Source organism: Clupea harengus, chromosome 3 (assembly GCF_900700415.2).
Source record: "Clupea harengus chromosome 3, Ch_v2.0.2, whole genome shotgun sequence".
In the NCBI taxonomy this organism is placed as follows: Eukaryota; Metazoa; Chordata; class Actinopteri; order Clupeiformes; family Clupeidae; genus Clupea; species Clupea harengus.
In genome coordinates this window covers 30,922,374-30,936,523 of record NC_045154.1, presented here as the reverse complement: position 1 = coordinate 30,936,523, position 14,150 = coordinate 30,922,374, and the positions used below count along the sequence as shown (strand labels likewise).

General features: G+C 45.2%; 1 protein-coding gene across 1 annotated transcript in view; it reads right to left on the bottom strand.

The window, feature by feature from the left end:
- Positions 1 to 14,150, bottom strand: part of pclob (piccolo presynaptic cytomatrix protein b) — a 73,789-nt gene that overhangs the window by 23,905 nt on the left and 35,734 nt on the right. The window contains exons 14-15 of the mRNA XM_031563598.2: positions 10,307 to 10,822; positions 299 to 7,745 (exon numbers count right to left, since the gene is read on the bottom strand). Of these exons, the coding sequence (XP_031419458.1) occupies positions 299 to 7,745; positions 10,307 to 10,822 (7,963 nt within the window). The remainder of the gene's footprint in view (positions 1 to 298; positions 7,746 to 10,306; positions 10,823 to 14,150) is intronic.

The window sequence follows — 14,150 nt, the reverse complement described above, 5'->3', positions numbered from 1 at the left end:
GTCATTAAATTTGAAAGAAAAAAGTTGGGCATGCAATATATCGAGAGAAAAAAGGAAAAATAAGAGAGAAGAAAGCATGCAATTTTTTTTTGTGCTCGTTCGTTTAGCATGAAGCAAAGCCAAAACATTGTGGGAAAACACGCAGGCACATGCAAGCATCTGTGTGAAAAAGAAAAGAAGACAACAATTAAGCAAAACCAAAGAGAAATCAATTTTCACATTTAATGTAAAAAGGAAAAAAGAGGAACAAAAAAGGAAGCAAATGCATAGTGTGGTATAACTAGAAATATTATCTTACCTGTAGACATTTTTGCGGAAGTCAAATCTATGGCGCCATCTGAAGCTCCATTCTGGTAACCTAATCCACTTTTACCTTCGTGGTAGAACTGTCCGGCCTCAGAGAAATTGCTATCGGACACTGAGCTTTTCATGTAACTGAGGTCTGTGATGCCAAGGGTTGTGGCATTGCCATATTGATAATGATCATCTCTGTAGCCAAACCGATTGTCAGGCAGTGGGGTGGTAGGCTGCTGCGTTCTGCAACTCCCTGTGAATGGAAGTTTGTAGATGACATCACAGCAGACAGCACTCCGCCCAGCAGTGAGATCCACAGGTGTCCCTGCATCCTCCACTATTGTGGTCACGACACCTGAGGAGGTGGTCAGAGCCACCATAACTGGCCTGGATGTAGTAAGATCTACAGCTGTTGCGTATGCATCAGTATGAGCTGGAATAAGAGGTGGAACTCCAGCAGTGTCACTCATTATGCTTCCCGGTGCAATTGTCACAGGTGTTGTTGCACTCGCCATACTCTCTACAACCCCATAAGATAGATTAACAGGAATTTCCGTGCTTGTTGTGGGTGTAGCCTGGGAATATACTGGTCTGTATACTATCTGTGTAAGAGGCTTGTATGGCATGTATGCTGTGAGTGGAAGAGGCATAGAGGTTGCATTTCCCAAATCCAGTGGTTTATCAGCAGCGTTGTTATATGAAGCAATGGTGGCAGAGCAAGTGACAATTGTGATGCTATCCGTCACAACAGAGAGCGTTGTGGCCGGTGTAATCACTGCACTGAGATTGACCACCTCTGGCTGAACAGCTGTTGACTGCCGCCCACTGGAATCACTTGAGAAAGACTGCCGGCTGGATTCAGGAGCTGTCAAGTCCATGCCTTTGTCAGTCATGGTGACACTGACTTTTGAAGTGCAAAGATCAATGACATCTCCTGGGTAGTGAATTCTTCCATTCTGTTTTGGCTTTGATTGGACTCTGATTGGGGTCGTCTCTGGCTCCATGGCAACAGAAACACTGGGTGATACTGGGGCAGGTTCCTCAGACATTATTTCTTGTACGACTGAAAACGTAGTAGTCCTCTGCACTTCAGTTGTAACAACTTGGGTCACCACCTTGGGCATCGTCTCAGGCTGCTGTTCTGTAGTTGAGATTGCAGAGTACATTTGACTTACACTTGAAACAACTGTTTCCGGCCCTATTATTTCCTCACTTGCTATTGACTTAGTGACTTGCGTAAATGTAACTGGAGGGGGTGGCATTGTTGGAACTTGTTGATTTTCTGGACCTCGAATTTCCTGGCTTTCCACTGACTGTGTGAATTGAGTATATGTAACTGGTGCCACAGGCACAGTAGGAGGTTCTGGCGTGAATCTTTCCTGACCTCCTGCTGGTGGTGCAAATTGAGGGGCGGCAGCAAGAGGAACATATGTGGGTTGCTGTTGTTGTTGTTGTTGTTGTTGTATTCCTTCAACAAATTGACTCTCTCCCAAGGTTGCATATTGAGTGAATGGAACTTGGGCTGGGTAAGCAATTGGTTGCTCTTGTTGTGATAGGAGAAGACCTGCGGCTGTGTATAGAGGCCCCTGTTGCATTGGTGGAATTGCTTCTTGTTGTGATGTAAACAAGGGCGATGCAAACACCATAGGTTGTTGGTGCTGCTGCAATACAGGTTGAGCATCCACATATGCGATCATCTGTTCTTGAGATAAAGGTGGAGCAGCCACAGGTACGATTGGTTGTTGTTGTACCATTGGGTGAGCAGTGACATATCCCATTAGCTCTTGTTGTACAATGGGCTGAGTAGGCACAGGTGTCATTGACTGTTGCTGCATCATGGGCTGTACAACCACAGATGCCACTGGCTGTTGTTGTGACATCAGTTGAGCTGTGATAGTTTCTACTAGTTGTGGTGACACAGATTGAAGAGCTGCCACTGGTTGTTGATGTGATATGGGCTCAACAGCCACAGACATTATGTGTTGTTTTACTACAGGCTGAACAGCCACAGGTACAACTGGTTGTGGTGATACATGTTGAACAGCCACAGGTACAACTGGTTGTGGTGAGATGGACTGAACAGCCACAGGTACAACTGGTTGTGGTGAGATGGACTGCACACCCACAGGTACAACTGGTTGTGGTGAGATGGACTGAACAGCAACAGGTACAACTGGTTGTGGTGAGATGGACTGAACGGCAACAGGCGGAGCTGGTTGTGGTGATATAGTCTTAGCAACCACAGGTGACACAGGTTGTGGTGATACAGGCTGAACAGCCACAGGTATTGCTTGTTGAGCGACAAGTGGAGCAACCAGAGGATGACGTGGCTGTGGGTGAAATGTAGCTTGAGCAGGCACAGTAGCCATTGGCTGTTCTTGCAATATGGCCTGGGCAGCTATAAATGCAATTGGTTGTTGCTGCAGTACTGTAGCAGAAGCAGATTCAGCTGGTTGTGTTTGAGGTTGGGCAGCCACAGGTACCATTGGTACTGGAAGAGGTATAATGGGCTCAAATGCCACAGAGGGCATTGGTAGTGGTTGTGTTATAGGCTGGGTAGCCATATGTGCCAAAGGTGGAGCAGTTTGCACAGGTTGAGGCTGTATTGTAGATGGAGCTGCCACCACTTGCTCCATTTCTATTGTTACTGGTTGAGCAGGCACATATACCCATGTTTGGTCTTCTTGTGGTGTTGGTATTCCTGCAAAAGCTGACACGGGTTCCATTTGCACTGACACTGGTGAAGACGGTACTGACACAACTGTCTGTTCTGGTCTTGGTGGTGGAGGTGGAGGTGGAGCTGATACAACCATTACCTCATGTCTTGGTACTTGTACATCAACCTGTTTTATTTGGGGCACTGGTGTCGGATGGAAGTAGACATGCTGCGGTTTTGGCAGTGGTGCTGCCGATATTGACCCTGCTGGCAGACTTGAGGATGGAAAGGATCCACGTCGCAATGGGGCCTGTGTGGTTATTCCTTCAACAGGTGATCCTGGCTCTGATGGCAAAGTTATCACCACATAAGTCTCCAGGCATTTTGCAAACCTGGGTGACATAGGAGACCTCGGAGACGTTGCACTGAGCTTAGACTGTACAGGGGTTGTCAGACTAAACGACAGTGCTTTAGGTGGTTCTCTGGTTCTCGGTAATGTGGCATATTTAGGTTGATCAGGCAGAACTTTTTGAGCAGGAACAGGTTGAGGAGACAGTGGAGGGCGAACAATTTCACCTGGCCTATGAGTGAATATTAACCCTGCTGGAATGCAGGTTGGCTTAGGAGGAACTGGAGGTGGCAAGATGGGTTTAGGATCTGGAGTGACTGTTTGTTTCACCACAGGAGCTCCTACTGGAGAATCCACAAGGACAGGAGCAGGTGTTTTTGCCTCAGTTGGGCCAAGAGCAGGTGGTGCCTTGATCTCTGCTGCTGCTGGGATGGGCTGGGTGGAAGTGGGTGGCAGTGGTGGCTGTGAAACCACCATTTGTTTGGGGACTACTGGTGGGGCAGACACTTGTGTTGATGTTGTTGGTGGAGTGGTCGGCACAGCAGTGGGGATTAAAGCTTGAGCAGATGGCAGAGCTGGGGGTGGTGGAATGCAAGTGGTGGGTATCTGAGCACTGACTTCCTCACCCGGGGCCGCAGCTGCTACTGCAATTGAATTTGCCACAATCTCTTGTGCTGACTGGTTGATCACTGAAATGTTTTCAAATGAAGCACCACGGGGAACAATAATGACCACATGACCTTGTCTTGTCTGGACAGTGGGTAAAAGCTGTGGAGGAGAAGGTGTGGGAGAAATTGCGAATGTTTTAATCTCTTGTTGTGGTTGCATACCTTCGATTCCGATTCCTGGCTGTATGTCCACTACCACAGACTGCACTGGGTGTGTTCCAAAGGATACAGTTGTAGTTATAGTTGAAGACACAATTGGGCCAGCTGTTGGGGGTACAGCTGGCCCTACTATTGGAGGTGTGGCCACTGTGGAGGTCTGGGGTTGTGTGACAGTAGTAGGTATAGAAGGTGGCGGTGGCAGCTTTTGAGCTATTGGGATGGCTGCATTTAATTCTTCTGCAGATGGACTATGAGTTGGCATCTGGATTGAGACTGAGACAGGTGGTTGAGTCGTAGGCACACAGGGAGGAAGAGGAGGAGGAGGAGGAGGAGGGACAGCAGTTGTTGCCACGGCTGCCGATGGAGCAGTGACTGGTGATGGCACTACTGCTGTAGCAGAGGCTGATGCAGGTGCTAATGTAAGTGGAGCTCCCACTAGAGAAGCAGCAGACACTGAAACTGGAATTTGCTCCTTGGCTGGGACAACAACTGGAGGTGAAGTTGATGATGAGGCAATTGCAGTGGCAGGGGCTGGTGTTGAAACTGCATCTTGAGACGAGGAATAAACCAAATCTGGCATCTGCACAACTACCGGGGTCTGTTTGGGCAAAGGAGGTTGTACTGCTCTGTGGACTGGCACAGGAACTGATGATGCAACAGCTTCCTGGATTGGTGCTGTATATTGAACTTGAGCAGCTATTTGGGCCGGTCCTGGCTGAGGTACTGGAGCAGAATGTGGGTGAGGAAGAGGCTTTTGACTTGGATCTGTGGTTGGTGACACAAGATCTGGCATTTGGACAATGACTGGGACTGAAGCTTGAACTGATGGTGCTGGTTTGTGGGCAGGAGCTGTGACCTGGGGTGCGGCAGAAGTTACCAGGGAAGGACTAGGTGGCATAACAGCAGCTTGACTTTGAGCTGGTGGTAAAACTGCTGGGCGTGTCTGATCTGACACTGTTGCTGTACTTGGAGGTGCTTGGGCTAGAGGTAACTGCACAGCTGGCTTGGGTTTTACAACTGGTTTGGATATAGAAGGTGGTTTTGAAACTGGAGCTGGAGCAGATACTATATCTGGGATGGAAACTATGACTGGCTTGGGAGGTGGGACAGGAGGTACTTTTGAAACTTTGGATGGAGCTGGGACAGTGGAAGGAACTGGAACTTTGACAGGAGTAGGTGTGGGAGTCTCTGTCTGGGTTACAACAGGAGATGGGACTGCAGCTGCAGCAGCTGGAGTTGGTACAGAAACCTGTGGTGGACCTGTTGATTGAGTTGGAGTTGCAACTTTCTCCTTAGGTGATGGCTCTTTTTGGTCTAAGAAGCAAGGTTCAGAGACAATGTCTGGGATTGGAATTATCACTGGAGCCTGAGTTTCAACAACTGCAGGAGTAGCAGGAGCTGAAACTGGACTCTGATCAGATAGTGGTGAGGACGAGGCTGCAGTGGTCATTGATAAACTTGAATCTGGAGATGAGGAAGAGGGTGATACCTCTGGTGACAGAGCTGTGTCTTGTACTGGGATGACTGAAGCTGGTTCTGATCTAGGCTTGGATTGAGGAACCTCACAAATAACTGAGATAGGCTCTGTATCTGCTGATGCCATGGCCAGAGTTGGCTCAGCCACTGCTGCTGGCTTCTCAATTTCAATTTCAGCTTCAGAACTATCTGCACTGGTAGCAAACTGACGCTCTTGGCTACTACTATCACCTTCCTCAGGTTCCTCTTCGCCAGAGGAGCACTGAATGATGTTCAGATCTGGAATTGGAAAGAGAGATCTTCTGACTGAAGTGGAATCTGCTGGTAGTACTTCTTCATAAGTGTCTTCCTCTTCTCCACTTGAGGGTATAAGTATTACCTCAGGTGAATCATAGGACAGTGAATCAGTTACAGGAGACACTGGACTTGTCTGTGAAGGACTTGTTCCAGGTGTCAGTGCTTCTTGCTGTGCCTCTAAGTGAAGCTTTTCATCACTACCTTTAACTGTCACATAACAGGTATCAGTTGCTGTGGATGGAGTTATTTGTGGCTGAGACAGCTGTTCATCTGGTGTTAACTTTCCATTTTTCAACATTTCCTCATACACTTCCTCAGGGGTTCTTAGTTTTTGCATAAACTCTTGCACTGCCAGTCTGCTTGCATCTGACTCCTGATCAGCATGAGATGTCCCTTCAACTAATGACTCATAAGCATAGTCTTCAATTGACATCCCACCATACAGAGGCTCAACGACAGGTGGTGTGATATCAGTTTCGGACTTGATCGCTTTGGACTTCTGCATCATTTCCTCATATGCTTCATCTGCACTCTTCAGAGGTTTCTCTAGCTGTGTCTCTTCAGATGGAATGTAGGGAGAGATAGATGGCAGTGAGGGCTCTTTTTCCATTCCTTGAGATGTCTCCTCAGGAGTAACACCTTCAGCTTCAGATTCAATGCTTGGTGAGAGATCTGATCCAGATGTCTTGAGCAATTCCTCTTTACCTTTTCTAGCTCTCCTGGAGACCCTCTTGCTCTGCTGCTGATCAACTTCAGCCTGTTTGTCCTGATCTCTGTCTCGGTCTCCCTCATCAAGCATCTCCTCTTCAGACGAGTCCTCAATGGTAGGAAGACCCTGGCCATGCTGTCGATGCTTGGCCTTTTTGTGCTTGCCCTCTCCACTTTTCCGTCTATGCCTTGGACTGCTGTCACTGTCTTCATCAAGAGAGGACACAGATGTTGGTGATGTTGTCCCTGTGGTAAAGCTAGAAACATGGAGACTGGAGGACCCATCACCTTTAGACCGCTCATCGATTGATTCAACCAGACTCTCCATTGATGCATCAGCTTCTATAGTGCTTTGGCGCCGAGGAGCCCTGTGCTCCATATCCATATCCTCTTTGCTGACTGTTTGAGAGAGAGGGACTATATGGATTTGGTCAGAATCAAGATCTTCTGATGACAAGCTCAAATCTGGGCAGACATCAAGCTCAACACTGAGTTTTTTCAGGACACGTTTTGGCTTCTCTGAGGCAGCCTCCGCAGTGTCCATAGAGACTTGTTTCTGAGCATTGCTGTCTTCTTCAGATGGCGACGAATCGACATCTGCACCCATTTCCATGAGCTGACCATGAATAATTAGGCTCTGATCTAGGCTGACATCAGGGTCAACACTGAGTTTTTTCAGAACACGTTTTGGCTTCTCTGAGGCAGCCTCCACAGTGGCCATAGAGACTTGTTTCTTAGCATTGCTGTCTTCTTCAGATGGTGACAAATCAACAACTGCACCCATTTCCATGAGCTGCCTACGAATAGATTCCTCATCATCCATTGACTCAGGACTTTCTGCTTTGTAGTCTTCACTGCTGGAGGATACAGAACTGACTTTCCTCCTCAGGGGTGAGGGCAGGGGTGAGGGTTCACTCTCACTACTATCCTGTTGCTCTGCAGGACTATAGGACTCTGGTGAGATTTGCATCATATCCAGACCCCTCAGGTCCTGCTCTTTTATGTCTTCTATATCAGATTTGGGGACCTCTGTGGTAGGACTGCTCTCCACAACTATCTTAACATCATCCTTCATGATGTCATCTTGGGTGACTGGCGGTTGACTCTGAGATTCATCTTTAAGTCCGTGTGGCTGCACCTATTTGCAAAAGAAAAAAAATTACGCTGGGTTATGATGTCGCAAATACAGGCAGTGTATACATAACTGATAAGAACAATAAAAACAAAAACAACACGGACAGGAACCAGACAAGGAATGATGACAAACACAATTAACCCTCTCACTCAAACAATGTTTGTGATGAAGGGTTACAGAAGGGGGGTCATGAAGGATAGTTCCAAGTGACTTGGATTTAAAAACCTTTCCTTGTGTGAAACCAAGAAAAGCAACTGCAGATGAATTATGAAACAGTTCGTTGAATATGCCTCATCGTAATATTTGAGCATATTAAGTCTCTTCTCACATGAATTCCTAACTACATCATCAATGCATTCAAGAACTGTTGCCATTCTACAGTGTATAAAGTTTACCTTTACAACAGACTCCTCTGTGGATGGTTCCACAGAATCTGCATGTTCTTCTTGTGTGTCAGATAGTTCCTCTAGTGAGACCTCTACAGATACATATTCGCTTGAAGGTATTTTTGTCCAGTCTGTTTTTTCCTCTTGAGTGTTAGACACTTCCTCAAGGAGAACCACTGTGGACATAGACTGTTGTGTACATATTTCCACAGGATGTGTCATATTCTCTTTCATGTCTGATGTTCTTTCTTCTAAGATTTCTACAGACACAGAGTCCTCTACAGGTATTTCCACAACCTCTTTATTTTCTTTCTGTTCATTTGATATTGTGTTGTGACACATGACTTCAGCTGTTTTGTCCATTGTGGCAGGTGTTCCCTCTACTAGGACCTCTGTGCACACAATGTCATCTGTGGATACTCCCACAGATGTCACACTGTTCTCTGATGTATCTGGTGGTCGCTCTACCGTGACCTCCGAAGTCCCCTCTGCATTTTCCTTTTGTGTTTCAAGCAGTACATGAGCTGTTGTAGAGTCTCCTGTACACGCTTCCACAGGTCTGAATTTTTCATCCACTTTGTTTGAAAAGGTATCTACATTATTCTCATTTGAGAAAGATTCGACAGTGGGTTCAGCCACGGACTGAACCTTTTCCTCTTGTGTGTGACACTGATCATCTACTATGCTGTGTGTAAATGCATAGTCTTTTGTATATATCACATGCTCTGTAATATTTTCATTCTTTTCAGATACTTTGTCTACTGAGGTATCACGCATAACTTCACCTGTTTCAACAATAATGTCTTTTCTGTCGGGCTCCTGGATCACGACCTCTGAAAGTAGCTCTGAATTGTCAGCATGTATTTCAGACTCCACTGGAGTCTCAGAGGCTTGTTCTTTATTTTCAATATACACATCCTCTTTCTGTACTAGACCCTCTGTCTTAGAGTCAGTACATTCAGCATACATTTCAAACTCTTTCGCATAAGCCATTTCTGGAACCATTTCTGACTTTTCTGTGCACATTTCTGGATCTATGACTTGGGCCTCAGAAAGCAGTTCAGTCTTTTCTCCTAGGGGAATATCTGAGACCTGTTCGGCATCACCAATGCATACTTCTGCCTGCTCAACTGGGACCTCTGAGCCCACAGAATCTATTTCAGGATTTTCAACATGAATTTCATACTTCTGCTCTGAGTGTGAGAACTTTATTTCTTTACCTTCCACATTTAGTTCAGTTTCCTGAACAAAGACCTTAGAAATGTGCTCTGCATTTCCATTGCATACCTGTGACTCTTCCTCTGAGATGGTATTTTCCTCATTTCCTTCAAATATTTCGGCCTCCTGCTCAAGGTAATTAGATATGTGTTTGGCAGTGTCAGTATATTGTTCAGACTTTTCTACATAGACTTCAGAGACTGGTTCTACATTTCCATCATATAATTCGCACTCCTCACTAATTATCACTGAAACTTCTTCTATGACCTGTGACGCATCGTGCATTTCTGGTTCATCTAATAACACTTCAGATATCTGATCAAAATAATTTTCGTGTGATTCACACTCCTGCTCTGACAGGACAGCCGAGACCATTTCTGAGTGTCTGTCAATTGTTTCATGGGTCTCTCTCTCTAAATCCTCAGGAGCCAGTTCTAGATTTTCATTTTGTACTGCAGACTCTTCAAATGGAATAGCAACAAACAGGCCAGAGCTTTCATCACATATCTGTGACCCTTCTATTCCTGATGTGATTTCAGCCATTTCAAGTTCTGATTCAGTTAGTTCCTCACTCTGGACATCAGAGACTTGTTCAATATCATCATAAAATTCAGACTTTTCCCATGCATCAGAGACAAGATCAGCATTTTCAACTTCTGTTTGAGACCGCTCCTCTAGTGACAGCTCTGAAGACATTGACTCTGTAGAGGTGTCCACTGATTCTGAGCTTTTGTCCACTGTCTCAAGCAGTTCATCATCTACACCCTCAGTGATTACTGAGTCTCCTGTAGGTCTATCTACAGGCTCCATGATTTCCCCCTTTGTGTCAGGAGGTTCCTCTGTGAGGACCTCCTTGTCTCTGTCATCCTCTCTGACAATGACACCAACAACATCAAGGACACGGACGGTACAGACATCAACATCAAGGACACCAAAGTCACCAGACATAGCATGCGCTACCTGTTCAACCTGCGGGACTGCCACTGCTTGCTTAAGCTCAGCAGTGGGAATGTTAGTTTGAGCTGGCTCAGCAAGAAACTTCTCTGGTTCCACTGCCTTGGGAGGTGTCACTGCCTTCTCTGCCTCTGTCTTCTGTGGTGCCACAGCCTCAACCTGCTCTTTGGGTGACACTGCAGCACCTTTAGGGAGAGCAGCTGAGACGGGTGGCACACCCGGTGCTTTGGTAGAGACAGTGGCTGCAGCAGGAGGGGCAACAGTGCCAGGTGCATCCTTGGGCACTGTTGCAGGTACAGCGGGGGCAAGTGAAGCAGGAAGTGCTTCCTGATTAGGAGGTGCAGGTTTGGAAACAACTGGAGTTGCGATGGGCGCCGTAGGCTCTTTGGGCTCAGTGGGCTGCACTTTGGGAGGAACTGTAGGCTGCTGCTTTTCTGCTTTCGTTGGCAGTGGCTTTTCCATGTCTCCCAGCTGTCCAGATAGAGCCCTCTGGGTCTGGCAGTTCAAACAGAGCCATTCATTCTGTGGACACAAAAATAAACATGCTATGTTGAGATTTTCAGTAATTATTAGTCTTCTCCAAAACCAAATATGAGACACAGCAAGCTAACAAACATATCTGAAGCCTAATGTCCGAAGACAATAGCAAGACAACTAATTTAGTCAGCTCCCTTTTAAAAGTACTTTTAAATTAACTTTTTTCTCAATTTAGAGGATATCTGTGGTATTATGTAAACATAATTATGACAAACAAAAATCCTCATTAATCGCTGGATTACTCCATGGATGAACTCAATCCCCTTGTTTTCTTATCCTCCACATCGGCTAACATCATGCTTTTTACAAACCAAGAAGACAAGCCAAGAAGAGATGCTAAAGATTTGTATACAGTTTATGTGTGTACCAGATGGGTACACATGAGTCAGCCAGTGCCCAGAAGTACTAGTAATGCTCTACATTTCTTAAGTAACATTTGATTTGGTTGTGGAACATTCATAGAAACAGAATTTGTATCTCCCTCTTACTCATTTAGTGTTAAACCTCTGCTGATTTGTGATGAATCACTTGCTGACACAGGGAGAGTGAAACGTGGTATATGTAAATCTGTACAATGAGACAGGATGACTATATCTGAGGATATGGGACTATACACTACATGCAGTGCATTTACAGAAAGCGTGTATGCTTGTATGTAAAGAGGGTATAGGTTAGAGAGAGAGAGAGAGAGAGAGAGAGAAAGAGAGAGAGTGAGAGTGTGTGTATGCCTGAAAGAATTGAATGAAAATCTCTCTCACACACACACACGTGCACAAACACAGAGGCCATGTTGTCCCTAGGAGATTAGGGATGCTGTGCCTGGTGAGGCAAACAAAATAATATTTCATGTGCTCTTACACTTAGTCCTAGGCTGTGATGTAACCTCCCCTCTGTCCAGTTTTTTTTTATTCCCTCACAGACATAGGCTTATTTTAATGCCAGCTGTAGCGGCGGAACCCTGATCATTCCCAGAAATCATTTTGAAGAATATGAGAAAGCTGAGAGCTTGTACAGACCACGACAGAAGAGAGGCAGAGAGGCCATGACGAGCCTCAGCTCTGACCTAAACCTATGGGTTGAGAAGCTAGGAAACCTCTTTTCACACATCACTGCTCTAGCTCAGAAACTCTCTCAAATCTCTCCATTTGTATTCAAAGGCGTTTTAATGGGGTCTTCTTCCCTCAAGGCTGACATTTCATTATTGGCTACAAAGAGCGGGTGAAAAACACATTCTACTCTTTTTTTTCCCAGGAAAAAAAAAAGAGAAAGCGTTTGTCATTGCAGTGAGCTGCCACATTTATTCAAATTATATCCTTCCCGATTGGCCATTATTGCAGCACATCTGTCTGACAGCTTTGACAAAAGACTAATACTGGCTACTAGTTCCCTTTTCTGATCTCTGAATCATAACAGAATTCAGGGCAGCAGATCTCGGATCTTAATGGATGTCATTTGTAGAGATTTGCCATCCTTTATACTGTATCTTGAGGACAGGGCAACAAGCATCCCCGGAGCCAAAGCCGGTGCATGAAAGATGACCAGATTAATACAGACACCACTGTCTCTCTTTCCATTCAGATATTAAGTCTGCAAAATGTATAAAGAAAAAAATCCAACACAGCCACCGATTGGTAATGAATGTATAACAAATCCCGAAAGATACAGAGATAAGACTTCTAAGAATGACTGCATACAACACCGCCATGCAAAAATAATGTGGCAAAGCTTTTGGCTGTAATCATGAGAGTCTGGAAGAAGCAATAGCTCAGTTTACTGTAACACAACATGACAGTGTAATTACACTTGAGAACAGCACACAGTGTCAGGCTGGAGGCTGGAGGCTGGAGGCTACAATAAACCAGAAAAACTCTGAACAGAGATGTCAAGGCTGTGCATCTGTAATTAGAGAGTGGTATTCTGAAAACGCATTGTTTTGTTTCAAATAGTTTTCATTAAAATACTCTGGACTAATGAATGCAATATTCCTGACTGACATCTTTATTTGGTAAGAATGTATACATTGATTTTCAAATTTTGTGATTCTTGCATCAGTCTAAAACACAAGGCTAACCTTTCCTTTAAATCCATTTGAAGCTTAGTGCAGACAACCCTATGGAGCTTTTGGTGAGTTGGGGCTGATGTATCTTTCTGAAGGTTTAGAGTGAAAGGCCTATGATGCGGGGGAAGAAATGCCTGAGACAAACGCAGAATCATAATGTACCTCTGCTCTACTGAAATGCTAATCAAGCGGCAACCAAAAGGGTGCAGTGGTAGCTCCCTCTGACATCCGCTGAAAGCTGCCGTTATAAAAATAAATTACAGACTCAATCACATCGCCTAGAGAATTTTGCCTTTGCTCTTTATAAAGGAATCCAGCTGGGGTCTAATCTACAATCAGGAGCAAGGCTGAGCTACTAATCTTTTGATCACCAAAGTTCTTCTGCCAGGTTTCCCTCACCAGCCCACACTCATCCTGCAAGAAGACAACCGTTTCTACACAAAATCGTTTTATGGTATGCCCTGTGAACTGTGAATTGGAAAAATTAGATCTTAAAAGAAAACCTAATCAAAGCTTAATGTTATCCTGCGCACAGTGTCCAAACCTGAAACTAACTGCCTGATTAATATGTGCTTGAAACATGCATAGGATATTTACTTTGCCTATGAATTGAGTGATAATAGGTCTACCCCGGGAGTTTTGGTGATTGGCTTGCGCTGGCTAAGAGCTTTGGGGAGGACCCAAAGGTCTAACCATGTGGAGTGAGCTATCACACTCCGCGGCATTCGTATGCTAATCAGAGGAGCTGTGCCACTAGCCCGTGACGGCAGGGCCAATCAGGCCCTTAATTAGTAATCAGAAGAAGTCCTTGCATTCATTCTTGCTTTTCTCTCTGCCGTGGCCTCCTACTCACAGATGCTACTACTAAATGTATAACAAAAAAAAGGATTTTAACTACCATTTAAAAAATGTACACGGAGTATTTTAAAAGACTGTATGGAGGAATCATCAGAGGGCACACTGGAAGTGACTAGACGATAAATTGCTCCTTTCTTCTCATTCTACATGACACTGAATGAATGTGCACAAATCTCAGTGCCCTCAGGGTGAAAACGTTTTCCCAGCCTCTGCCCACAGCATGTGTTTTTATCCTGAAAGGTCAAAGGTCACAGGTAGATCAAAACGTTCCTGTCTGGCTTAGAGGGTAATCCTCACAAATGACTATGCTCTCGCTTCTGTTCGAAAGCTGCTGGATAATTAGAGAAATCATATTAGAGTCCTTTTTTATTTTATGAATTTCTGATTAGGGTCCAG